Source organism: Myotis brandtii, unplaced genomic scaffold, assembly GCF_000412655.1.
Source record: "Myotis brandtii unplaced genomic scaffold, ASM41265v1 scaffold190, whole genome shotgun sequence".
NCBI classification, from domain to species: domain Eukaryota; kingdom Metazoa; phylum Chordata; class Mammalia; order Chiroptera; family Vespertilionidae; genus Myotis; species Myotis brandtii.
The window spans coordinates 872,405-899,445 of record NW_005357076.1 but is presented as its reverse complement, the minus strand read 5'-3'; the positions used below and the strand labels follow the sequence as shown (position 1 = coordinate 899,445).

The window sequence follows — 27,041 nt, the reverse complement described above, 5'->3', positions numbered from 1 at the left end:
CTCCTTGCTTCCTCTCGCTGAGCTCCTCCTGGGCTCAGGCAGCCTGTAACTAGGTATTTGTTTGCTCTCTCTTGCACTAACCTGCTCTCCAACCTGAACACAATGCCATTGGCCACATGCGGCAGCTGAGCGCTTGAAACTTGAGATGTGCAGTTAAGTGTGCAACATACACTGGATTTTGAAAACTTAGTATGTAGAGTGTAAAATAGCTCATTCATAATCTTTCTACTGATATTTTGGATATGATGAGTTAAAAAAAAACATGTTAAAATTAAGTTCACCAGTTCTTTTTAAATGAAGATACGAGAAAATTTAAAATTCCATCAGTGGCTTGTATTGTATTTCTGTTGGACAGTGCGGTGACTGGATTAATTCTAAAGAAAAGAGGCAAAGGAACTGTTTGTCACTCTATACCCAGCACCTGGTATTGGGCCAGGCTACAGTAGGTGAGCAATAAATAGTGTAATTTATTGAATAGCTTGACAGTTATATTTTCCATCAGCCCAGATATATTTTGAACAGTCTGCTCAGTGAATGTGACCTAATTTAATAGTCAGTTTATTAAAAACAACTCAGGCTTAAGAGTTGCAAGAAACAGAAACAAAGGGAGCGGGAAGGGTCAGGGTCTCAGTCTCTCTTCTGAAGGCGCCTTGGTCCTACCCGCCCCAGCACGTTCTATTTCCGAGGGGCTTAGGGGACACGCCGACCTTTGTCAAAAAATAAACTAAAATCCCAATACACCAACGGTGGAGACAATAGTTTCCCACTTCCTGTTCCTTTTTCTTTGCTAACAGAAGCCCCTACTTTTAGATAAGCACACAGCCACCCAGAACCCAAACATTTTTCAGCCTCCCTTGGAGCTGGGCTCGCTAGTGCTGGCTGAGGGGACATTAACAGGGATGTCAAGTAACTTTTGGGAAAGGTCTCAAAGTTATGGCTTTCTTTCCCTCCTCCTCTTGGCTGGAATGCCTGGGGCTCCACCAGCTACCTTGGGCCATGAGGAATGAGGCCGGGTCATACCCTGGGTCAGGGGTCCTCAAACTTTTTAAACAGGGGGCCAGTTCACTGTCCCTCAGACCATTGGAGGGCCGGACTATAGTTTAAAAAAAAACTATGAACAAATTCCTATGCACACTGCATATATCTTATTTTGAAGTAAAAAAACAAAACAGGAACAAATACAATATTTGTATTTGCATGTGGCCCTCGGGCCGTAGTTTGAGGACCCCTGCCCTGGGATGTGGGAGGTGAGGCTGAGAGGGACCTGGGTCCCCCACAGCTTTGGAAAACTGCTGTCAGCCCCGGAATGCCCCCTATTGGCTTTGCATCAGAAAGAAAGTCTTAGGCATTTAAGACTGTTAGGGTTTTTTTGTGACCTGATCCTGATAACAATACCCGTCTCCCTGAATATCTGGTGTCTACCTGCTACCACTCAGCTCCTTTCAGAACAGAACATTCAGGACCAAGTCAGTTCCAAGGTGACAGAATTTCTTTAGCATCAGATATTGATTTAAAAAGAACTGGAAATACCCTCAGAAGGTACAATAGAGCATGGAGTGAAAATAGTCACCTCCACCTGTACCCTAGTCATCTGTTTCTATCCCGAGGCAACCATTATTACCAATGTCTTTACATAGTCTTCACTGACAACTTTTAAATAGCAGCTTTTCCTTTAAGAGACAAAGAAAAGTTAAGTTCCCCCTCATGGGACACCCTGTTATATAATAATCTTATATAAATATCCATATCCATCTCTCTCAATAAAAAATAAACAACCTGTTATTTTGGTCTTACTACCCATAAACCTTCATTTGAGATCACTTTTGCTCTAGGGCAGTGGTTCCCAAACTTATTTGGCCTACCGCCCCCTTTCCAGAAAAAATATTACTCAGCGCCCCCTGGAAATTAATTTTTTAAAAATTTTAATAGCAATTAAACAGAAAGATATATGTATTAATGTTTCTACCTTTTTCGTAAAATATAGTAAAGAAAGGTGTAAATTAGAAACATTGAAGTTTGAAATTATGAAACTATTTATTGAACTCAGAATAGAAAGGTAATATAAAAAAAGTTAAAACAAATGCACCTGTGGCCATCACCGCCCCCCTGGATCGCTGCAGCGCCCACCAGGGGGCGGTAGCGCCCACTTTGGGAATCACTGCTCTAGGGCTCAAACGTAAGTGCTCAGGCCCTTGGCTACATGACTGCGGTGTCAGCCCTTCCCTGGCTCTCCTGTGTGGTGCGAAACACTGAAACCTACTCCTGAGCAGAAGTGGGCAGGGGTAAGTCGGGAGGCCTGATCCCCAAGGCCACAAAGCACAGCTCCATCTGGAGGAATTTAAAAGGATTAGAACTGGGTTTTAGTTGTGATTTTTAGACTGTGTTTTTTAGTAAAAATAGTGATAATCACATAATAAAAATGCAAGCATACTTAATGAGTATATGCTCTGTGCCAGGTGCTGCACTAAGACCTTATATGCACAATCACATTGAAACTTCACAATGACCCTGAGTTAGATACCCTTCAGAAGCATTCCTATCTTATGAGTGAAGCCAAGAGAGGTTCAAGGTCACCAGATAGAAAAGGGAAGTTGGGATTTGAGTTCCAATAGTCTGATCATAGGACCCAGGCTTTTAACATGATGACTGCAGACAGATGGGCAAGTCCCATGTATGCAGGGACTGTCCCTAAGGGCCCAGCACACTGCTGGGTACGGAGCAGAAGCTTAACCAATACGCATGGTCTTAAACATCCATTCATTAACACTGCAAGTATGCTGGGGCTGGGGAGAGGATGGTAGCACGCTTTCCCAGGGTCTGCAGGCTGTGTCCTCTGCTCAAGACACACCCCCTGGCATCCATGCCTAAGGGAAAGAGACCAAACTGGGGGCTTAAAGGGTTCTGAAGGGAAGGTTGGAATCTGGGGCGGGGGGTGCTCTGGCTCAGAGGGACACTAGTGAGGCCTGGAGTGCTGAGCCTGCCCACAGGAACCAGGCCCTAGATCAGGGGTCCTCAAACTTTTTCAACAGGGGGCCAGTTCACTGTCCCTCAGACCGTTGGAGGGCCGGACTATAGTTAAAAAAAAAACTATGAACAAATTCCTATGCACACTGCACATATCTTATTTTGAAGTAAAAAAAACAAAATGGGAGCAAATACAATATTTGTATTTGCATGTGGCCCGTGGGCCGTAGTTTGAGGACCCCTGCCCTAGATTATGCTAGAGGCACTTCTTGCCAAGTTTGATGCAGAACCTCTTTTCTCTACCCCCTTTGCTGAACTATTTTAAGATGCGTCTGTATCTAACGGACCTGTTTTACTGCTGTATTTCTAGTTCTTAGAACAGTGCCTTAGACACAGGAGGCCCTTATTTGTTGAATGAGCAGTTGAGTTGGCACCTGGTCCTGGCCAGGTGGCACTTCCAGTACTTAGGGGCACTGCTGCCTCCCTGGCTTCGAATCAGCTCCGTCACAGGGTGGGGCTGGCGTTTACTGCTGACCCCCCACCTGACAGTGGGCTTGCGGCAGGGACACTGGTTATTTTGAGTCGGAGCCCGCCTATATCCCAATCATCTGCTTCACAACCCACAGCAGCGACGTCCAACCTTCTCATCGTGGCACACATTAACTAACTACTAAAATGCTGTGGCACACCAAAATATGCATTTTTTTTGCCGATCAGACAGAAAAAAATGGTATAGTTTTGATTCATTCACACCGAATGGCTACTGTTGTGTTGACTGTTGTCATTCTTTAATTTGTCGCTCTAAGGCAGCGGTTCTCAACCTGTGGGTCGCGACCCCTTTGGGAGTTGAACGACCCTTTCACAGGGGTTGCCTAAGACCATCCTGCATATCAGATATTTACATTACGATTCATAACAGTAGCAAAATTACAGTTATGAAGTAGCAACAAAAATAATTTTATGGTTGGGTCACAACATGAGGAACTGTATTTAAAGGGCCAGAAGGTTGAGAACCACTGCAAAGAGGTCAGTGCTCCTGATTAAACGGCCAGGCATTGCCAGCTTTAAAAATTCTTGCAGCACACCAGCTGAAATTCGCTGACCTACAGGATGAATCGCTACAGTTTTATGTTTATCAATTTTTCCTCTTTTGAGCTTTGGTAGAAAAATAGAATTCTGCCGAGAGAGAGCAAAAATTTATGAAAAATCATTATACAGTGTCAGGTTCAATCAGACATGAATCAATGTGAATGCACACGGATAAACCCTGAAATGGAAACACACCATAATTTAACTGACACACACTGAAACTCTGGGATGTTCCTCCTGCTCAAAGTGCTGAACACAGCAGGGGTTGTAACGGAGTCAATAGCTATTTTAATCCTTTGTAAAAGATAAAAGAGGGCAAACTGCTAGACAGATGACTAGGCAGGAATATGTATCTGTGAATGGCTGAGACAGAATATACATGTTTTTCTTATTTCTTCCAAACAGGCCCAGACTAAACCCTAACCTATGGAGCTCACTCTGGAGAACATATTGCTGTCTGGTCTTCAAGTTCTATGCTCACTATAAAGTCCAGTGCCCAGGGCAGGGAGAGGATTCCATTAGGGACAATTTCACCCCCACACCCCCATGGCACACACAGCGGGGAGCACACAGCTCCCAGCCAACATCGCCTGTGCCCGTGGTCCCAGCAGGCGGCAGTACCCGAGAACCAGTGCCTGCAGGACCCCTCACTTCTCAGTGGGTGGTGAGCTCCCTCGCAGAACCCTTCTGTTCTGAGACACACGCTGATCTACACCCAACCCATCTGCAGCCATTGCAATCCCGTCCCATGGACGCGTCAGCCCCCAGAGCGCTCCCAGGTGGCCGGGGCTCCTGGCAATGCATCTTTGTTACAGAAACACACTATTGCCGCCATCTCTCCTCCCCCATTTCAAGCGTGTGCCACACAGAGGAGAGTGGGTGCTGCTGGTGTTCCCTCCCGCCATCCTATACTCCAGAGGCCATGAAACCCACCTGCGAGGGTGCAGTCACCAGCGGAAGACGGCCTGGCATGTGCATCTGTTGTCACAGTATTTACTCTTCGAGGAGTCTGCTGTTGCCAATGGGGGCAAGTCCCCAGCTCCAGCTGACCCCACCCCATGTGGGCCTTTCCCTTCCTGTCTGGGTGACCCTTTCACCCCTTACAGCTGGCACCTGCTGCCACTGCCCTGGGGCACGTCTCAGGCCACCACCAGTTCTGCACCTGTCCCCTGCGCACACAGGCGATTACTTCAGGAGGGTGTGGAGGCCACCCAGGGAGTGCCGGCAGCTCCAAGAACACCGACAATCCCACCCCAGCAAACCCCGAGCGCCGGCAAGGCTCCCATGGGCCACGAAGAATGGGCCCCCACCTCTGTCACAGGTAGAGTGACAAGGCAGTGCCACAACCTGAAGGAGCTGGAGGCAGACGAAGCAACAGGGTAACCAGGGCACGAGAAAGTGTTTCAGAGCAGCTCGGCCTTACGACAGGCTCAGCTCACTTTCCAACCCCAGACAGTCTCATTGGCTCAACCAGTTTTTCCAGTGACGCTTCAATGCTGGCTTCCTTGGTTTCGAAGCTGCTAGATTTCAAAAGTAAAACCAAATAACAAAAACTCCAACTTTTTCAAACGGAACAAATAAATAATAGTAACAATATTTACACAAGTACATCACACCGAGAGTCGGAAAACCTGGGATGGTGCCCTGGCCCTGGGGCTCAGGCCCCTCGTTCCTGGGAGCCGCTGGACAGACAGGTGAGGTGGGGATGAGTGAGGCCTCCTGGCTGGGGCTCCTAATGTCAGGGAGGTAGAGTGGACGGTAGGTGTGGAGAAACCTCAGCTGTCCTGGCCAAGCACTGTGGGGTGGTCAGGGTCACTGGGTGAGCTGCTCCCGGGGTGCAGGGGGCCTGCCCTGGCTGCTGGCATGGTGGGGACATCAGGGCCTCTATTCCAAGGAGCACAAAGCCGAGGCAGCTGCTGGTCTCGAGCCCCTTTCTAGACAGGACAGGAGCCGAGGGCAGGAGTGGTCCCCTCTTCCCGGGACTATGTGACAAGGGGGATGTGGAATTCCTTTGTGTCGAAGATCAGGGGCCTCCTGGGAGGGCTCGGGTCCCTGTTGGCCTTGTGGAGCAGCTTGAAGAGCCCGGTTCCAATGTTCATGGGGATCCCCATGATGATGCATTCGGACACCCCTGAAACCAACCAGAAGGAGATTAGAGAGCTTCTGACACACAGTGGGTTGTCAGGACAGAAACACTGCTGACGTAGGAGCCAGAAACTGGGATTCAAGTCCCAGCTCCACGACATATCAATTGGTTGAACCTGGGCTGGTCACTTTACTCCTCATCTATGACAGGGTATGCTGCGAAGTGCAGGCTGGCACCGTGCTCCTAGCTGGGCAGTGCCACCCACAGCCCGGCTCCCAGCTGGAGACTGATGGCTCAGTGGCTCTCTCCCCTAGCGCTAACGTAGACAGCAGGCTGGTGAAGGATGCACAGGGAATCCCGAGTTTGCCATCCAGTGTTTGGTTAACTTAGGCCCAGAAGAAAAGCAAACAGGACGACATGGTCAGGTGATGATCTCTGGAAACAGCAACAGCAAGTTGTTCACTGTGCTCAGCGCCCAGGCCTGGGCCAGGCTCGAAGGTGGCCCCAGCCTTGGGAGAGCACAGCTCTAGGGTGAAACACTCAGAAGGCGGGGCTCCCTGGAGAGCCACAGAGTAGGGAGGTGGTGCAGATTCTTACTCTGAGCTCCATTTCGGCTTTACAGTATCTAGTGTTGGGCTTTGCAGCTGGCTTCTGGCTCTAAAACAAGCAAGTGTGTGCTTACTACATTCTGGGCTCGGTGCTATCGGGAAACCAGCGGGAAACCAGAGAGACAAACAACCAAACTAATACCAACATGCGGTGAGGACAACATTCTGTTACAACGTGTAAAGGACCAGGAGGAGGGGAGATTTCACAGTGGGGGTGGGTGGCTGTGCTAGGCCCCTAAGGGATCAGCAGTGGAGAGAGGAGCAGTGGGCGGGGCCATAGAAGGCAGCAGGGCTGCAGCACAGGCTCAGGGCCTACATCCTGGGGGCAAGGCTGGGGTGCTGGGTCTTAGCACCTTGTCAAGTACACTTGCTCTTACCTTTATCTTGAATTTGGCCTTCTCTGCCCCAATCTCTGCTCCCTTTTCTTTCCTTTCACCCTTTACTATCTTAAAGAATTATGCAATTCCTCTTTCCCTTTATCTGCAACTGATGCCCTTTGAAAGGAGGAAGAGTTCATCTTAGGCGTACACCGACTGGGGCTCTACCTGCCCATCACCTGTGTGGCAAATCCACTCAAGAGCAGGAGGTGTTGGGAATGGCCACTAGGAAGCAGAGCTCTGGAGGTGGGGAGGCGGCCAGGCCTGGAATCCCTGTGGCTTGGGGAGGCTCCTGAGCCTCCTGTGCCCCAGCCCCTCACAAGTTCCCACCTCGGGCCTGCAGGATCTTGGCATGAGAAAGGCTAAAGTGGGCACTTTGTAAAGGACCAGGAAGAGCCATGTGGGCAGCAGGGACTTTGTGACAGTTCCCCCTTCTTTGGTCTTCTTACTTACAAACAGGTTTGATACCTACACCTCAGAGGTGCTGAGATGCGGGCATTTAAGGTGCCCAGCACAGGGGCTCCACAAACGTAAAAGGCAGGCTGGGTGCCTCTGCCGGGGAGTCAGGACAACAGGGAGCCCAGGCACTGCCCCCTCCTGCCAACCCTGGCATCACAGAGGGTGCAGGAGTGGCACGGCGACTTCAGGGGCTGGAAAGGTTCCTGCACGCGCAGGCTCAGTCTTTTCTTCTTGGACCAAAAACTGACTGTCCTGACAGAGCAGCCTCCTAACAGATGTGGGGGGTCGTGGGGTGCTCCAGTCAAGCTTGAGAGATAAAAGATGGACTGGTTCCAGCTCCATGACCTGTGACTTTACTCTTAAAAAACAGAAGCTCTGCCTGTTCAGTGTGTTCACTCCCAGAAAGCCCCAGCCAGGGTCTAAGCTGCAAACACCCGAGGCCTCTGGTGATGCTCTTGGCAAACCTACCACACACGGAGTCCTTCTGCCCGAAGTAGGCGGCGTCGAAGAGGTGGTCAGCCGTCTTCTCGAAGGAGGCCAGCATCAGCACACTCTCCTTCATCTTGGCCAGGCCAAACCTAGTGATGCCCAGGACTTCACCCTGTCAAGGGAGACACCTGTCAGACTGGCACCCACGCCACTAATGAAAGCTCAAACCAAACCGCACCCACGGCACCTCCTCAACAGAAGCAAAAATCAGCCCAATACAGGAGTTGTTCAAGTCACAACCTCAGGTGTGCGCAGGATCCTAACAGCTACTGTCCCACCCGCCTCAGTGAGGCTGCCAGCCACTGGCAACACGGATGCTTACACTCACAAGCAGGGGCCGTGAAACAAAGAAGTAAGAATCTAGAGAAAAGAGAGCACTTCCTGAAGATGTTCATTACGTCTCGAAGACTTAAAACTCAACTTAAAAACCACAAAGCAAAAAAAACAAAACAACAACAAAAAACCCCCCACAAAGCAAGGATAGAGTTAAGTACATTTAGGTGTTTTCACCCAAAGGAATATTCTGCCACCATTAAAAAGTATACTTAACAACTATGTAACAACAAGGGAAATATAACGTTAAATTAAAAAAGGCAGCATAAAAACGGCAGGCCAGCTGTTTACTGCAACTGCAGTAACATAATATATGCCTCCAGAGTAGACTGAAAGGGGGGACTTTAAAGCACAGCCTATACTCCAGGCGGGAGAGGCCGTTCCTCCCACCGAGTGCCTGGACCGTCCGAGTGCAGCACAGGTCTGAATGGGAAGGGTCATAAAAACCTGTTGTCCTCTAGCACTGCTAGAGGGGAGGCATTTCTTGGGAAAAGAAAAAAAAACATAACAACCATCCAACCTCAGTCCCGCAGCACAGGTCTGAATGGGAAGGGTCATAAAAACCTGCTGTCCTCTAGCACTGCTATAGGGGAGGCATTTCTTGGGAAAAGAAAAAAAACATAACAACCATCCAACCTCAGTCCTGCACGATCATGTTAACTTAGTCTTTTCCTGGAAATGGCTACAGAAGTGTGATAAATGGGTTTAACAGGGAATAAACACCTCGGTTTGCCAGGACATCAGGCCTTTGGCAATAGCTGGCTTTGCTTTAGGATACGATTTCTACTAAGAACAAAACCATTCTCCCCCTCATACCAGGAGGTTGCAATGTCTGTGCTGGAGTTTTACCAGAACACCCAGCCTGCCCGCCAGGCCTTGGTTTTGGGGGGATGGTGACGTCTTATTTTCTCGCAGTGGCCACCACAGCAAGTACTCTGCGTCTTATAAGCGGGCCGGCTTCATTCTCCTGAGACTGGGCCCCCACGCACCTTGTAGGTCATGAGGTCGGAGAGCAGCATCACGTGCCTCCGGTCGATGCTCATGCCGTGGTTGACCATCGTGTACTGGATCTCATTGATGATCGTTGTCCGGGCAGCTTCAATGCCCAGAGTTTTCTCCACCTACAGAGAGCCAGGGTGAGCGGAAGCAGCCACTTCCGGGTGCCACATCCCCCCTCTCTATGCCCCCCTCTGCCCTGAAGGTTCACGACAAGCCCGGTGCCTTTTCCAGAATCAGCTCTTGGGTGGTAGACCCAGAGCAAACAGCTGTCCCAGGAGCGCCAGGAACCAGCTGAGGGAGACAGGGCGCATGTGCGGGGACCCGGGTGTGAGCAGTACCTCATAGGTGTTATTGGAGGTGGTGCGGGTGCCCTTCACACCGTGAGTGGCCATGACCGCCCGCAGGTTATCGCCCTCCACCAGGAGCTTGTACTTCTCCTTCCCACTCTGCTCGTCGATGTGGATGACGGCTCTGGACACCTCTGGGATGCCCTGCACCACCACCTGGACTCAGAGACACAGACGTTTGAGGCCCTGCAGTGCCCATGGCCCCCACCACCCGGGCAGCCTCAGAAACCACAGCCGCAGAGAGGATATGGACGTCGGACCCTGGTGTGTTCGCGGGAGCACCCCCTTCTCAGTGGGGAGTATCAGTGACGTCCACGCCTCAAAGTCCTGCCCACTGTTCTGAGGTCCAGGGAGAAGGCAGCAGTTCAGGGAACCGTGTCCTTTCTCATCGTCCGTTTTAGGAGAGAACAGAGGAGTCTAATAGACAGAGCTGGCATGACAGTACTGAGGAGAAAACATCGACTGATTCCTTAGGAGTGTGGCACAGAAGGAGGAATGGGTGCCCCCTCAGTCTCAGGAGTGACAGGACTTAGGGTGCTCTGGGGCCTAGATACTGATGCTGGAGGTAAATGCGTCCCTTTACAAACCTCCCGGCACTTGGCCGGGGGGCACTGAGGGTGACTGTCGCCTCACCTTGGGGAGGTCCTCCTTCAGGAACTGCAGCACATAGTACATGGAGCTCTTGCTGTTCTCGCGGGGGGTGACACACACCACGGCCTCGCCGTGAACAGCCACGTCGCCCGGCTTCACTCGGAGCTTGGACATGCAGATGGAGTACCGCACCGTCTCCGCGTTCACCTGCGGGAGCCAGAGGCGTCCGCACAACCAGGGCATTACTGACGGTTCGGAGCCTTTGATTCCAGTATTTCTCAGCCTTCTGTCATCACTGCCCCTCTAAGAAGTCTTTTCAGGCATTTTTCCCCCTAATCTCTCTCCCCACCATGAGATTCTAATACTAGAGATATACTGTATTTGTTTACGCACTGTATGTATATTTGTGCTTTATTTATAGTTTCTTTTTATAGTCTCTCCACACCCCACTGGAAATGCATGCTCAATTCATGGCAGCGTGCCCGGGCTCCAGGGGAGTCTGGGAGTGCGAGGTTGGTGGCCAGGACAATTTAAAAGCATCAGTGCCACTTCCCCTGTACCAACCTCACAACTACTCGTATCTACACTCCCGGATGCGGCCCCGCTCTTGTGCTAAAAAGGACAGAGGCAGGTGGCCAGAGCCAGCCTAGAGAAACCCCGACCTGGAGAACTGGCTGCTCAATTTGGGTCACCGTTCCCATGAACAAACACATGGACTTGGTACTTGAGAGAAGGGACACAAAACGTGTGAAGACTAGCATAGATTTTAACTACCTCGAGAGGGAGGAAGGTGCCAAGAAGTTACTCGGTTTGCACCCCGCCTCAGTCTGTCCCTGAGAAAGGCTGATAATCTTTCAACCATAAATGCCAATATGGTAAGCAAGGTTAACCCGCCCACCCAAAAACATTCACCGAGCTAGCCAGGTGCAATGCTGGTGCTGGGGCCACAGATGTGCAAGACACGGACAGCCCTGTGGCCCTTCTAGACACTGGGAAGATGGACAAGGAGACAAATTATTGCAATACTTTGTCACCGTGAATGGGTACGGTGGCCTGCACAACTAATTTCCTGTGTCAGGTCAGGTTTAGAAAGAGACTGTGAAGGTGCAACAGACTCACACAGAAGCACCAAAGGTAAGTCTCTGCAGTGCGTCCTGTGCCTGGCCCCGCTCACCAGCACCAGCCTGGGACTGCCAGAGGGCGACTGCCTCTACAGATTTAGTTAACGACTCACTTCCAGCCTCAGAAGTCTAATCCGTTCCAGGGAGAGCTTGACGAGGATAAAGCAGTCGTCGGGAAGGAACACTTCTTCGATATACTCTGAAATCTGTAGTGTCAGAAGACCGGCACGTTAATCAGTCACTTTCCCTTTTTCTAAGAGCATTCACTGCTTGTTTCTTTATTTAAAAATATGTGTTTTTATTGACTTTTTGAGAGAGAGAGGAAAGGAGAGGGAGACAGAAACATGGATGAGAGAGAAACATCATCCATTGGCTGCCTCCTGCACGCCCCCTGCTGGGGATTGAGCCCACAACCCAGGCATGTGCCCCGACTGGGAATAGAACCTCCATCTCTTGGTTCCTGGGTTGACACTCTACCACTGATCCACACCAGCTGGGGCACTGGCTGTTTCTTGTATGTGTCCTGATCAGGGATTGAATTCGCCACCTTGGCGTTATCGGATGCTGCTCTAATCAATTGAGTTACCTGACCAGGGCCTGCTTACTCTTTTTTTTTTTTTTGAAGTTGATTTTAGAGGGATAGGAAAGGGAGGGGAGAGAGAAACTTCGATTTTGTTGTTCCACTTATTTTTGCATTCACTGGTTGCTTCTTGCACGTGTCCTGACCAGGGATGGAACCTGCAACCTTGGTGTATCTGGATGATGCTTTAAACAACTGAGTACCTGGCCAGGGCCTGCTCTCTCTTTTCTTTTAAGGACATAGAATAGTGTGGACACACCAACTGGCATACCCACTGCACCTGGTTTTTATATTTCCTTGCAATACTACTGGTCTAGTTTTCTCATTATTAAGAGGGATTTCTCCTTACCTCTCCCAAGAGAGTTTTCTCAATTCTCCCTTTCACGAGGCGAGCGTAATCTGCATCCTCATCCTTGTCTAGCTGAGCCGTGATGATTGGAGTGCTGTGAAACGTAAAGCAAAAACGTCAGCACGAGAAGTACGCCTGCTTGAAGAGGCTGCTTTGTTAAGTCCGCACACAGAAGCAACCGCAATTTATTGAGCATGTGCTGTGTCACGCTGCTTCCTCAGACATTCTCGTTTATTTCTTTAAAATATATTTTTATTGATTTCAGAGAGGAAGGAAGAGGGAGAGAAATAGAAACATCAATGATGAGAGAAAATCATTGACTGGCTGCCTCTTGCACACCCCCTACTGGGGACTGAGCCGACAACCTGGGCATGTGACCTTGACCAGAATCAAACCCGGGGCCCTTCAGTCTGCAGGCCGACACTCTATCCACTGAGCCAAACCAGCTAGGGCCAGACATTCTCATTTACATTTACTATTTTTGGAGCCCATGAGGCAAACCACTCTACCAGTGAATGAAATGCCTTTCAGGAAATTCTTTCTGACCAAGTGTACCTACCTCTTCCTCTTTGGTCCTAATAAGTAGTTACTAGTAATTTAGTTCTGTTCCCTGAGTAAATTGGCTCTTTGTGTATTATAGCTTCCACCATCCCTTTCCCCTGCCCCATAACCTGCTCTCCAGGACACCTCCAGCTCCTCCAACACCCACTGTCCTGGTAGTGTCCCCTGAACACACACTCCTGGACGAGACTGACCCCACCCCAGAGAAGGCAGGCGCTCAGAGCCCCTGCCACCGTGGACGTCTATAGTTGCCATTCTACAGCCAAGTGCAGCTTTCCTTCATTTAATGCTGTTTTTATTCAGATCACAGAGGAATCATCATTCTGTCATCAAATGTAACATATTTCTATATTTCTAGTCCCAGATCATCTACAAATCCTATCATGAAATCACATGGGAGTCACAGAACATGACCACAGCCCAAATGGTAGACACATCAGTCAGGTCTGGTTAGGCTGGGGATATAACATCAAAAATTTGAAACCTGCCCAGCTGTATGGCTCAGTGGTTGAGCGGCAACCAATGCACCAGGAGACTGCCAGTTCGATTCCTGATCAGGGCACATGCCCAGGTTGTGGGCTCAATCCCCAGCAATGTGTGCCAGGAGGCAGCCAATCAACGATTTTCTCTCATCATTAATGTTTCTATCTTTCTCTTCCTCTCTCTCTAAAATCAGTAAAAACATATTTAAAAAGAAAAGTGAAACCTAGCTCTGGTTGGGCTGTGCAATGGTTAGTGCGTTGACTTGTGCACCGAAGGATCTCTGATTTGATTCCTGATCAAGAGCATGTACCTGGGTTGCAAGTTCAATCCCTGGCCTTAGCCAGAGCATGTACAGGAGGCAACCAATCGATGTGTCTCATATCAATGTTTCTCTCTCTCCCCATCCCTTTCCCCCTTCCCACTTTCTAAAAAAAGGGGGGAAAAAGATCCTTGGGTGAGGATTAACAAAAACAAAAAAGTTTGAAATCTACACTGACACATTGCTGTCATTTTTCCAGTAGTTTTTTAGGTTTCTCTCTTTCATGTGACCAATGGCCATAAAGAACCACTTTTCAATTTTGACTGTATCTAGTTTCAACTAATTTTTTTTCCAACGGGTTTTTTAAAAACTAAAGTATGATTAACACAGGCATGCCACTGAATTTGAGATACTGCCCATTTAGATAGCACATATGACAAGAGATCACTGCTTCTGAAAAAACGAGGCAGACGGTATGGGAACAGAAGAGAAACGGAGGCAGGCACCTGATGGCTTTGGAAGCGTTGATGATCTCTTTAATGCGGGGCACACCCAGGGTGATGTTCATGGAGGCCACGCCTGCAAAGTGGAACGTCTTCAGGGTCATCTGGGTGCCCGGCTCGCCGATGCTCTGGGCACAGAGTGCGCCTACCGCAGAACCGGGCTCCATCTGTGCCCTAGAAGGAAGATGTGGATGGAAAGTCCAGTAAAACTGCCAGGGAGAAGCTTCTGTTTACTTCTTTTCAGCAGAAAAAATGCCTTCAGGGTCAGGAAGGAATTGGCAACGAGCTTAGCTGTGCTGGTGGCAGAGGAAGAACCTGGCATAGATCAGTAATAGGTGCGTACAGGAGACACGATGCCCAGAAGGGCCAGATATCGAAACTGTGTGGCTACTTGTGGTCAATGTGCAATGGCTGGGCCCCAGTGTCTAATGCCTGAGAAGATAGGAGAGCCTGCTAACAAATGGAACTGAAGGTAGAGACAGGAGGCGGCACCTGCCAAATACTTATTGGTAGTTTCTCTGCGGGGAGAAAACACTTGGAAATTTCTTTGCAATTCCACACCTTGGAGCATCCGTCTACACAGGCTATCATTAAGTGGTGCTGGTGCAGAATCTGTTTCTGTGGGCCAACAGGAAGGATCTGAGACCCTTGTGACTACCCGGTAGTCTAAGACGGTGAGCATCCCTACCTCATGTACTTGTCCCTACAGGTCTCCAGAAACTTTTCTATTTGGGTGGGGGTGATCCGGTCCAATTGGTACAGCACCCGGGGCTGGAAGAACAAAACCAAGTGCAGAGTTAGGGCTGGTACCTGAAAATACCCGAGTGTCCGCCCTTCCACCCGGGAAAGGCCACTTACCTCTGTCGTGCCGTTATCGTTGATGCCGTATTTATCTCTGGTTTTCTTGATCTTCTCAGAAACCCCCTTAATGAAGTTCTTTATTTCCTGAATGATTACACAGCAAATATCAATAATTCAGATGATATGATGTGTTTTATAAACTTCAGTAATATGCAAGCCCATCATATCACTAAAATGGTAACAGCTAAATGTATACTTTAAGGGGTACAATACGGATAAAGTTCCTACTACAAAATGTTTCCCCAAGGGATACACCCAATCATCCACACCCTGGACACAGGGCTCACTGGTTCAGATGTTTCTAGGGCCTTTTTTCTCCAATGATGCTTCAGCAAAGGCCACACCGGCCACTTTCCTGGCCCTGCCATGGTGCCCTTACACTAAGAAAGCCTTCTCACCTTCCGCTCTCCCTTTGCTCTCCTGGCATACACACTGCCTCCATTTACACAGCTCAGAGCAGGCAGAAGTGCATTGTTAGACTTAGTCTCTAGACTGATTGACTTTAGATTTTCTCCTGAAGTCCTTATGATCCATTTAAAAACTAACAAGCTAAAGCACAGCTTTGCAGACATTATGTACATTTCAAAGGAAGCACCCCCACACTCAGCTTCACCTCCTCTTACTCTCACCTCGGCCTCACCCCCTCAGTCTCCCGCTCCCTTCCCACACAATCAGAAATTTGGAAGGGTTCCTGGAAACCGTTCTCAGCTAGAATTGAAACTTCAGTATATTTGCTATTCCTGCTGTATTTGAGAACAGTACTCTCAAAGGATAAAAACCAAAAAAGGATGTTGACAAAATGGAGCAAGGAAGGTGAGAAGTACATCATGAGGAGGGCAGCATTAGAGACTACAGACCTGCAGCAGTTTTCTAGCAACCCTCAAAGGGGAAAAAACCCATCTGTTTTACAGCTGACGGTGTGTCTGTGAAATAAACCCTGCTTCATGGTCACTCCCGGAACCAGGACCAGCGGGCATCTCCTCTCGCATGTGCTTACGGAGGGGTGTGCTGCACTGTAATGAACTGCCCCCTTCAGAGTGCTGCTCCCAGGGGGTCACACTTGATAGGACTGACTCAGAGCACTTCTCAAATGAGCTGACAGCACACACCACACAGTAGAGCCATCTTCCCTGGTGTGACTCTGCCTGACAGGGAATATTCAAAGGCAGTATGCCCTGTGCCGCTTCACTTTTCCTCTGTGTTATCCGTGGAAAGAGCCTCTTCCACATTGCTGATTCCTCCCCACCTTCTTGTCTAGCCGCTGCCATATCCTTTAGGCGCCGTGGTCGGCAAACTGCGGCTCGTGAGCCACATGCGGCTCTTTGGCCCCTTGAGTGTGGCTCTTCCTACACCTTAGGGTAGTGTGGCTCTTCCTAAGCCTTAGGAGTACCCTAATTAAGTTAATAACAATGTACCTACCTATATAGTTTAAGTTTAAAAAATTTGGCTCTCAAAAGAAATTTCAATCGTTGCACTGTTGATATTTGGCTCTGTTGACTAATGAGTTTGCCGACCACTGCTTTAGGGCAAGCTCCTGAGAGCCCTCTTGGCTCAGATGCTGCCATTTGTCGCCAGGTGTTAAAAGTGCCCCCCCTGTCGGTGCAGGGAAACTGGAAAGAGAGCCTGTCCCTGGGAAGACCGGGCACTGTCATCTGGAGGAACTCTGCACACACAGTAGAGGACACACCTAAAACCACTCCCCAGCTCAGGCACTGGAAACGAACCTTTAGCGGCCACCCACAGGGACCCGCTTCCAGCGGCTTTGCTGAAATGACTTTTCTTACACAAAAGTTAGACATTCTGGAGGTTAAAAAAAAAATCATTTTGCAGAAATGAAAACTGAAATAAGCTACTAAGAATTCAGCTGAATCAACCCATGCATATTACAGGGAACTCACAACATGGCAAATGACAGGCGATTAATCACACGATTAACCAGCAGTTAAGTTCTCACACTCACGCCATAGTAGTCTGTGAGCAGGGGCACCAGCCTCTGGCAGGGCCAGGGCTCAATGCCACTCAGGAGCCGCCTCCGCTGCCTCAGCTCTGGCAAGGCGAGGGCCAGCACAGGCGAGGGCCAGCACACATCTCAGAGGCGCAGACAAATCTGTCTGGCCAGTGGATTTTGAACCCTCTTGGCAAAACTGAGTTCACCAGATTGTGAGCCACTGAAGGGCAAAGACATGTTTAGTCATCTTTGTGTTCCCAAGACCTGCAGTGTGTGACACAGTGCTGCTCACCGACTAAATAAACACCGAGGTCAGAGGTCACCCATTAACCCTTGTCAAAGACAAGCAAGGGGCCTGTCCAAAGTGACGCACAGGGAGGCCTGCTTGCCAGCCCCAGGATGAAGGGCTGTCATCTCCAGTGCTGGCAAGCAGCCGAGTGCTGCTTGGCTTCACCCCTTTATGCTCAGCAGTCGCAGCATGCGAAGTGCGTTACCTCGTTATACTTCTCATAGCCTGTCTCAGTTAAGGTCTTCAAGGATAAACAGAGAAATATATAAGTAAATATAATGATGTAGAAAAACAAAATCACAACTCTAACTTGTTAATTAAAAAAAATCTACAGAAAAAAAATTAAAACAAAGGCACCCAGCCTAGCCATACTCTTGATTTAAACATATTAAATTCTGTAAGATTCTTTTTCACCGTTCACTCAACACACGAAAGGAAGAAGTGAAGCTTCCTTAACTGAAAGCATCCTTGCACTTTCATTCTGTGGCTTTTTAAAATGTTTTAAATATATTTTTACTGATTTCAGAGAGAGGAAGGGAGGAGAGAGAGAGAGAAACATCAATGACGAGAATCATTGATTGGCTGCCTCCTGCACGCCCCCTACTGGGGATTGAGTGCGCAACCTAGGCATGTGCCCTGACCTGGAAATGAACCATAACCTCCTGGTTCATAGTGTGACGCTCAACTACTGAGCCACACCAGCTGGGCATGGCTTTTATTTTTGTTATACAGAAAGGGATACATTCCTGCTGATTTTTTTGCTGCATTTGAATAACCAATCAGTACAAACAGGAAACGATCGGTTCCTGCATCCCTTTGCTTTTGGTCATCACCACATAAAGAGAAAGGAGCTGCTTAAATGGGTCAGTGACATTAAAAAAACAAAAACAAACAAAAAAACCTTTAAGAGTGTCCCCAGGTACCAGCAATCCTGAAGAAAAAGGAGGGCAGACTCCATGGATCCCTGATCCATACCGTAGTAGGAGAAAGAGCGATTTAAGAGGATACTGAGACAGCCCCACTACCAACACAAATTATTGGGATTCAGAATGAACAAGGAAGAGCTGGTCCACAGGAGGTGATTGCAGGGTGTTGACGGGTACGGTTACACACAATCAGTTCTCTAGCTAAAGCATTTTCCTTCAAATAGGAAAACACTTGTGTAAAAGCCACAAACTAAGAAAGACATGAGACAAATTCTTCACATTGGCTGCAGAGATTTTGCCTCAGCCATTCTTTAATTTTTTAAACAAAGAGACACTCTTACACAAGCCCCCCAGCTCATGGCCCTTGGCCACCACTGTCTGGATTTTGCCTCAGCCATTCTTTAATTTTTTAAACAAAGAAACACTGTTACACAAGCCCCCCAGCTCATGACATTCCCCTGCTGGCCCTTAGCCACCACTGTCTGCTGCAGCCAGGTGGGGCGACCAGCCCCGGAGCTTACCTGCAGGAAGCTGTCCTGGCAGCAGAGGAACTCGTGCTTCTTCATGATCGACTCGGTGCTCAGGACCAGTTCGTTTTTACTGAGCGCAGGCTCGCTCTGACACGGGAAGACTGCCTCAAGTGTTAAAGGACACAGCATGATGTGGCGGGCGCAACGGAGAAGGGGGCAATATTAAATGAAAGAAGCTACAAGAGACAGGATACTTAGAGGGATCGTCTAGCAACCTGTGATGTTTTTCTCCTTCAAAACAAGTTTTAGATCCTACCTTTAATATGAAGGTGGAAACGGTAAACTGATACTCCACTTACACAAAGACTTCTGGGTATTGTCACATTGCTCCCAAACTTCGCCCCAACCCCGATTTGCATTACAAATACAAATTGTTGTTTTAAAAAAATCCCAAATATTTTAAGAGTGAAAATATTCCACCACCCTCAAGCTCAAAGCATTTTTTCCCCAAAGATTTAAGGGCTACATATCATCCTAACGCACAGGCAGACCACTATGTATCTGAATTCTCCTCCATTGATGGTCTGCCTCTACCACAAACAGTGCTGGAAAACACTCTTGGCTCTCTTAGATCATTTCTGCAGGGCTGGTTCCTCTAAGAGGAACTATGGGAGCAAAAGGCACCCACATTTTAATTCAGATCAGTACTGTCAAACTATCTTCCAAAAAGGCTGTTCTAAATTATGTGAAATGTAACTGCTTTTCACACCCATGACTTATAATACTGGCCTGTTACATAGAAACCAAAGCCCTCTTCTGTTGGCATTTGATGACTAACACTAGACTTTGAAATTGAGAAAATATTTTCCTTTAATATTGGAAAACTTATTCAGAGTAACACAAAAGGAAAATACTAAGCCAGTAGTTGGGTAGATATGACTGAGCATTAAACTGTGTGTGATGTTCCAAAGGGCACCTCCATTCTAAAGAACACTGCAACCCCAGATATAATACTAAATCTTACTTTGATGTTGTCCAGAACCCTTTTAAACTCCAAGGGCTCATCTTTTCCCTCCATAGCTGCGGGATCTAAGCCATCTCCCCCGTAAATGAACTGTATAATATCTCCCGTAGAGCTTCGGACTGTCAAATCATACTGTGAACAAAGATCTTCAAGGGACTTCACAAGCCTTCTCTAAAGGGAACAAAACAGAAAACAAAGACTAGTCACATGTGCAGAGGATGAGATTTCCAACTATAAGTTTCAAGGTTACTAGCCCTTTAATCACATAAAAACATTTTATTAGAAATCCCTTAAAAAGATTCCCCTAACCCCAAGAATGAGGCCAAGAGTGCCTCTCTAACCTGTCCAGAGGGATTTAGAATATGCCCAACCTCCAGCACTTTAGTGTGTTTTAGAATACCTGCAATTTAAACCCCATCTACCCTGAAGGACTATGCAAACACTGTTTTCCTAGCCTGCTGTGCCTCCTCTCTCTTTCTCCCTAAGGTATAAATTAATGCCACAGCTCTGCATTTCTAAACACAACTTAATCTCGGACCCCCGTGGACTTCAATATGAATTACAGAGGATCAGGTACAGACCCTCTTCTGGGACAGGGGGCAGGAGAACAGGGCCAGCATTGTGTCTGACCCAGCAGGCAGCAGCCATTTCTCAAATCTGCCTGAGGAACACCTTCCCCCAGCAGAACCCACTGCAGCAGCAATGTGACGGTGGCTCCGTGCATTAGGGAGACAGAACTCTTCCTCCAGGCAACTTCAAAACAAAAATCCCTCATGCCAGAACCAGTTTGTTCTAGGTTAACACACTGCTCTGGGAAATCCATATTCTACTCCAAAAGGTAAAGAGAGAAAATAAAATCAAAAGACATCTGGCAAGAGTGGTAAAAGCATTTCAGTCCTTGGGCTTTTGACAAAAGCAGCACACTCCAAAACTGAAGGGCAATTTCCCATCAAAAGATGATTAAAAGGGAAGTATCAGTAATGACACACCACACGAGGCACAGAAGAGGGTATAGAAGTAGGTGTCTACTGGCTGGAGTCGATTTCACCCTCAGCGGCCTTGTTTGTCTGGCCCACTCGTTCACATCTCTGGATTAGCAGCCCTGGTTCCCAGTTTGCAAAGGGCCATGCTTCTCAGACTGGCATCCAGTGGGGAGACAGAGGACACAAAGCTACAGCGAGTTCATGGTCCAGCAACTTGGTGTTGTAAGTAGGAAAAACATTAAAATTAAACAAACAAACAAACAAATAAACATATATTATGGAGTACAGAGAAGAAATGAAAATTAGACTGGAAAAAACAAAACAAAACAAAATCCCTTGCTAAGGACTTTTTTTTCTTTCTTCAGTCTATGGAAGAACAAGGCAGGAATGTGTTTCCACTCCTCTGCAGCAGGGGCAGAGGGAAGTCTGAGAAGCACAGGCACAGGAAACCCTCTAGTTTAAATTAACCCCTGGACCTGTTATCCTAGACCAGACGTGGGCAAACTACGGCGGGCCGTTTGAAATGAATGAAACTAAAAAAAAAAAAGACCGTACCCTTTTATGTAATGATGTTTACTTTGAATTTATATTAGTTCACACAAACACTCCATCCATGCTTTTGTTCTGGCCCTCCGGTCCAGTTTAAGAACCCATTGTGGCCCTCGAGTCAAAAAGTTTGCCCACCCCTGTCCTAGACTGTACACACAGTGGAGAGCCTTTCCTCCCAGCTCCCCTGTGGGCACCAAAATGCCAAGAGATTCCTGGAGCCCATTAGAATGATACTAATAATGAGTTACTTAAATAGCGGCAAAGTGAAGCAGAGTCCTCTCAATAGACAGGAGGGATGCCCTGCCACGCCCATTTGTGTGCATTAGGAAACAGGCTCAGTGAGGTTCCATCGTTATGTCCCAGGATGCACATTCTCCTCCCATAGAGCCTTGGAACGTGTGGCTCTGGCCTGGTCTTGATCATTCGAGGTGCACAGGATTTGGAACATTAACATTACCCTTTTTTGTTTTTAATTTCTTCTACGTTTCTTAATTTTCCCTTTTTATTACCAAGACTGGGTATATTTTAGCTCATGTACAAAATATGTAAACACTCAGCAGTCAAAGTCCACAGAGCTCTGTCCTACTCTGTTGTTAATGGCCTACATTTCTTCAATTACCTGCATGTATCCCGTTTCAGCTGTCTTTACGGCCGTGTCGACTAGACCTTCCCGGCCAGCCATTGTGTGGAAGAAAAACTCAGTTGGTGTCAAACCAGAATAAAAGCTATTAGCCACAAAGCCTTTGGCAGCTGGGAGCTAAAGAGAGGTAGAAAAAAAAGAAAAATCAAACAAAAAAAAGTTCAGGGTCCATTCCAAACCCCATTCACATCAGAAAATGCTACACCTTCCAACTAGAAATCCCTGGCCACTGCACTCTCCTGAAGTGGCGGGCTTTGCATACCCTTCCCTAAACGAGAAATAATTTGGCACAACCCATCCTTCCCAGAGACAAGGAGGGTGAGGTCCCAGCCAGGGCCGGTGCTGGTGCCAGTGGCAGGCAAGTGGCTCAGGAGAGGAAACCAAAGCCTGGGCTGCCATCCACGGAGCAGGCGGGCAGCCAAGGACCTCGGAGGGCACTCACTGACTGCAGCAGCTGGCCCGTTCCCTGGGAAATGATGACTCCCTTAAAGACATCCTTCCTGGGCCAGGCCTGTCCACTTCTAGAACATAACCATGGGCTGCTGATGTTTATGGGGTTCACTTGGGGTGCTGAAAATGTCCTAAAATTAGATGATGGGATGATCACACAATTATGTGAATATACTTACTAAGTCACTGAGCTGTACACTTTGAATGGGTGACTATGATGTATACAATGTATTTCAGTGACATTGTTAAAAATATACACATGTGTAAAACACCATGTGAAATGGCCAAATAGCCTTTGGTCTGGATAGGTCTATGCTCCTTAGAGGACAACTGAGATGAACAGACCAACCTCCCGCTTCCTTATGGTGTTTAAGGGACAGCTGGTGGACTCAGACATTTCTAGGCAAGCAGACTTCCCGAAGTCTAATCTAGCACTGGCCCAGGGGCCGAGAAGTCTGGATGCCCTGGCCGCTCCTCCCAATTAGTCAGCTGCCCGACAACTCTGAGCCTGACACACACAGGCAGGTACCATTCCTGCGAACACTCATCTGCCTGACCTGGTGAATTCTGGCCTGGGCAGAGGATCTGCATTGTTCCTGGGGCGACCTGATGCAGAGACTCCATACATCTCAGGACAGCAGTGCTGTCTGCCTAGGAGGGCTGAACAGAAATACTGCAGTTCCAAGCGGCAGGAGCTGTTGGGCTCCACACCCAGAATTTACTGAGGGACCAAGTCTACTTTAAGTTTTGGAACTACAGGTTTAACAGTTGTCTGCCCCTGAATCCCAGAACAACCTCAGCACAGGTTTGCCTCTCTCTGCTTACATTAGCGCCCAAACCACAAGCTAATAGAATTCAGAAGACATTTAAGAGCTGAGTTTGAGAATTCCAGAGGGAGAACCTGAAATTTCTTGGTCGGTTTAAGTGTGGTTTATGCTATTTAACAATCCTTATACTTTTATGTAAATCTCCCCCAAATAAGCAAACAGATTGAATATATATATGTATATATTCATTTTGATTACTTAAGCTGGATGGGAACCTGAAAGCCTCCTCCTCAGAGAGAAACTTCAAAGGGGGCATTGTCCAAGTGTTACAGCCCTGAGTTTAACAAGGCTCCTTCTACGCGAGTTGGTTGGGTTGAAAAGGCAATAACGACCCTGAGCAGGGCCCGCCCTTGTACGCCACTTGTATGTTGGTTGGCAGCTGCAGAGCTTCAGTTACTCTCTTCTGCACTACAGATGGTTGTCCTTAAAGTTCTGCCTGACCCTCCACTGCTTACCTTTGAGTGTTTTTCAAAGTGAGGCAAGGACCTGTTTTCAAAGCCATCTGGCACCCGGGAGCCACTGATGGCTTGCTGTCCCACACAGGCAATCATCTGTGATATGTTAATGAAGGAACCTGGGGAAGCAGGTCAGGAATGTAACGTCATTACTCACATAACACTAACTGAAGTGCGAGCAGATCCTTGGAATAAAACAGGAAGTAGTGCAGCCCAGCCCCTTCCCCACAGTAAGGTCACAGCCTAGGAGAGAGCTCAGGAACAGGGCACAGCCTAGGGGGGAGCTCAGGAACAGGGGAGGCTGGGCAAGGGCTAGAGGTGCTCGGGAGCAGCAGGCACGTCTGGGTTGGAGGCAAGACTTCAGGTGCCTCTTCAAGAGCAACCAGGTTAGACTTCTGGAGGACATGACGACTCAGACTTAAAACGGGTGGGGGAGGAATTCCAAAGTGGCAGGGGGGGTGGGAAGCAAAGACACAGGAATGGGAAAGGGTGGGGCAAGTGCAAGGAGCAAAAAGTAGAATATTGGGGTGAAAGGCAGCAAAGTTAAAGAATTTGAACTTTATCTGTAAAACATTTTCAGAAATAGGGGAAGCATGGAGGTTTTGAATTTGCGCACAGTATCATGAAATCTAATGGTTTAAGGTCCTGGGTAGGTGTGAAATTAAAAGCATTTTGCTTCATCACTAAATACTATATATATATATTTTTAAAAGTTGTTTTAAAGTTGCTCAAAACATCCTCAAACTCAGAAACCCACACACATTACCAAGAAGTTCCTCTAGAATATTAAACTCCCCAAAATGCAAATAGTTCTTTTTCTATATACAGCTGATCCCTGAATAACGTGAGGGTGAGGGGCATCAGCTGCCTGCAGTCAAAAATCCATATGTACCTGAAGTCAGCCCTCACATACGTGCATTCCCAACTGTGGATCAAAAATAGTTGATTTTTTTTGTTTTTAAAAACAACAGGTGTTTACCTATGCCGCCATCTTGGTCTCCCCCGATTTTTTTTGTTTTTAAAAACAACTTATGAGTGAACCTGATTTAAAAAGATTTGCCTCTATAAACAAAAGGTCTGTTTGAAGTTATGATTCCTACATTTTCCAGAACAGAACCAGCCAGTCCTTATGGCAACACAATGATGGCGGCGGCCAGAGCACTCACCTTTGGAGCCGCACAGAGCCATGGTGAGGGGACTGTTGCTCTTGTCCAGCTCCCGGAGGCAGGCGCTGCCCGCATGGTCTCGGATCACCGACAGCTCCTTCAGGATCAGAGCCTGGTGGGAGAAAGGGAGGCATGGGAGTGATCCTCATTGGCTCTGCTGATCACAAATGTACAATTTAAGGAAATTTGAAAAAAATTTAAGATGTCAGATTTCCAAAAGATAGAGGTTTCAGAGCCTTGGAAGACCAGGATGCCCTATATGTACAGACCAACATCTTCCACAAGGCTCCAAATCAGTGTGTTAGGTAAGGATGATTAGTAACAAAACCCCGAGCAACCCTTTCATTGGCAGTAAGGAGAATGCGCGTGGCTGTGTGCACAGAACCACACAACACATATCAGCAAGTCTATCGCTGTGCACACACATGCCTGAGGAAATGTGCACAGTGGAAGACAATGCCTGTACTATTTATAAAATGTGTCTAGTTTTTCTTGCCAAGAACACATTTGAACTCCCACAGTGAGCCGTGCGATGAGGTGACTCCCCAGGAATGCTCTAGTCCTCCAGCTCATCCACACTGTCCTTCCTCAACTCCCAACTCAGGAGGCTGAGTCACTTAGGGTCACGGTTCCAGTAAAAGTGAGTGCTGCTGCGGCCTCAAGTAATTCTCTAGATGAGAACCTTCCATTTCTCCCCCCTACCGCCTCTCTAAAATTTAAGTGAGCTTAAGACTGAGCTAGTAATAGTAAGGGTGACTACCTCACACAACCCTGCTTTAAAAATTTACTTCATCAGAAAACTTCTTACTGCTTAAAGAGCCTTTCCTCTGGAGAGCCAGGCAAACCCCGCTGAGACAGACTGCTGACCAGGCTGCTTCAGAGAACATGCAGGGCTCTCAAAGGATAGTTGCAATTCTGACTGACATGTGCTGGTCCTGTTCTCAGCTAACCTAGTTTCCAAGGGGGGCGGGCGGGCGGAGGGGCAGCACTCTGGTACATGACTCTTGATATAATTTTCCATCTTCTGTACCCAAGTCTCTTTCAAAGACCATCCATTTAAAGAGTGGCAGTGCCAGCCTCTAGGCCAGTGGTTCTCAACCTTCTGGCCCTTTAAATACAGTTCCTCATGTTGTGACCCAACCATAAAATTATTTTCATTGCTACTTCATAACTGTAATGTTGCTACTGCTATGAATCGTAATGTAAATATCTGATATGCAGGATGGTCTTAGGCGACCCCTGTGAAAGGGTCTTTCGACCGCCAAAGGGGTCGCAACCCACAGGTTGAGAACCCCTGCTCTAGGCGAAGGATGTAGGAAACCGATAGGGCAGAAGCACTTTACCAGCTCTAGAAGGGCCAAGTGTGATGTCTGAACACAAGCAGCCCGGGCGGCCAAATGAACAGATAGGGCTGTGTCTTCACCACCGAGAATGTGACAGCTGAGAGGGATGTAAGGGGCCTGACTGAAGGCCCTCCCCTCATTAAACACACACAAGCAGCACAGGGCCAAGACGAGGCTGAGTCACTGCCTCTGCTTCCCTCTCCCCTCTGCTACCTTCTCTCTATGGCTGACAGCACATCCCAGGAGCACCAAGTGGCGGAACTGACCACCCGAAGAGCCAGACTCACCTCCAGCGTCTCCTCCGCAGTGCAGCCAGGCTGCTGCTGCAGTTTGCCCGTGTTTAGGGCTTCGATGTACTCATCACATTTTTTGTAGCCAGCGTTCAGCAACTCATTCTTGGCCTTTAGCAGCCCTTGACCAGGTGTGACGTCACCAATCCCAATTGAGAATCCACGGTTTGCTGTGGAATAGTTGATAGGTAAAGCAAGAGAGGGTTCATGGATGTTAGTCAAACTACTATGTGGAAACAAGTTTATGCCTTCAGAGAATCTGTCATAATTAAATTACATTAAAACTTACTGTATCAAATAAGCAAACAAAAAACTTACTGTATCAGTCCCTAGGGAGTGACACAATCCAGACTAAGACTCACTTCTCTAGAGTGGGGAGCACAGCATGTCCCACCTGCCTATGGAAAGTGTGCCGTCTGGCTTCTGGTTCTCGGATAGCATCGTAGGGACTTAGATTTTGCCCCATGCCCCCAAATACTGGTTTATCTTTTCAGAAATCATCCCAAAACACAGAGAGCAAGAAACAAATGTAAACTCCACCTTGACGGAACTATGCACCAGCAATAATCCTAGCCCCAATAGATGTAGAAAGTGAGCAGATGAGAGGTCGGGAGTAAGATGC

The 27,041-nt window shown here is 48.0% G+C and overlaps 1 protein-coding gene across 1 annotated transcript in view; it reads right to left on the bottom strand.

Annotated features, from left to right (window-relative positions):
- Positions 1 to 5,613: 5,613 nt before the first annotated feature.
- POLR3A (polymerase (RNA) III (DNA directed) polypeptide A, 155kDa) overlaps positions 5,614 to 27,041 on the bottom strand; it is a 47,071-nt gene continuing 25,643 nt past the window's right edge. The window contains exons 16-31 of the mRNA XM_005864633.2: positions 26,417 to 26,589; positions 24,787 to 24,898; positions 23,621 to 23,739; positions 21,868 to 22,005; positions 19,717 to 19,887; positions 18,744 to 18,857; positions 15,057 to 15,143; positions 14,887 to 14,969; positions 14,202 to 14,372; positions 12,393 to 12,486; positions 11,577 to 11,669; positions 10,385 to 10,549; positions 9,743 to 9,907; positions 9,395 to 9,526; positions 8,052 to 8,184; positions 5,614 to 6,184 (exon numbers count right to left, since the gene is read on the bottom strand). Of these exons, the coding sequence (XP_005864695.1) occupies positions 6,036 to 6,184; positions 8,052 to 8,184; positions 9,395 to 9,526; positions 9,743 to 9,907; positions 10,385 to 10,549; positions 11,577 to 11,669; positions 12,393 to 12,486; positions 14,202 to 14,372; positions 14,887 to 14,969; positions 15,057 to 15,143; positions 18,744 to 18,857; positions 19,717 to 19,887; positions 21,868 to 22,005; positions 23,621 to 23,739; positions 24,787 to 24,898; positions 26,417 to 26,589 (2,099 nt within the window). The 3' untranslated portion in view covers positions 5,614 to 6,035. The remainder of the gene's footprint in view (positions 6,185 to 8,051; positions 8,185 to 9,394; positions 9,527 to 9,742; positions 9,908 to 10,384; positions 10,550 to 11,576; positions 11,670 to 12,392; positions 12,487 to 14,201; positions 14,373 to 14,886; positions 14,970 to 15,056; positions 15,144 to 18,743; positions 18,858 to 19,716; positions 19,888 to 21,867; positions 22,006 to 23,620; positions 23,740 to 24,786; positions 24,899 to 26,416; positions 26,590 to 27,041) is intronic.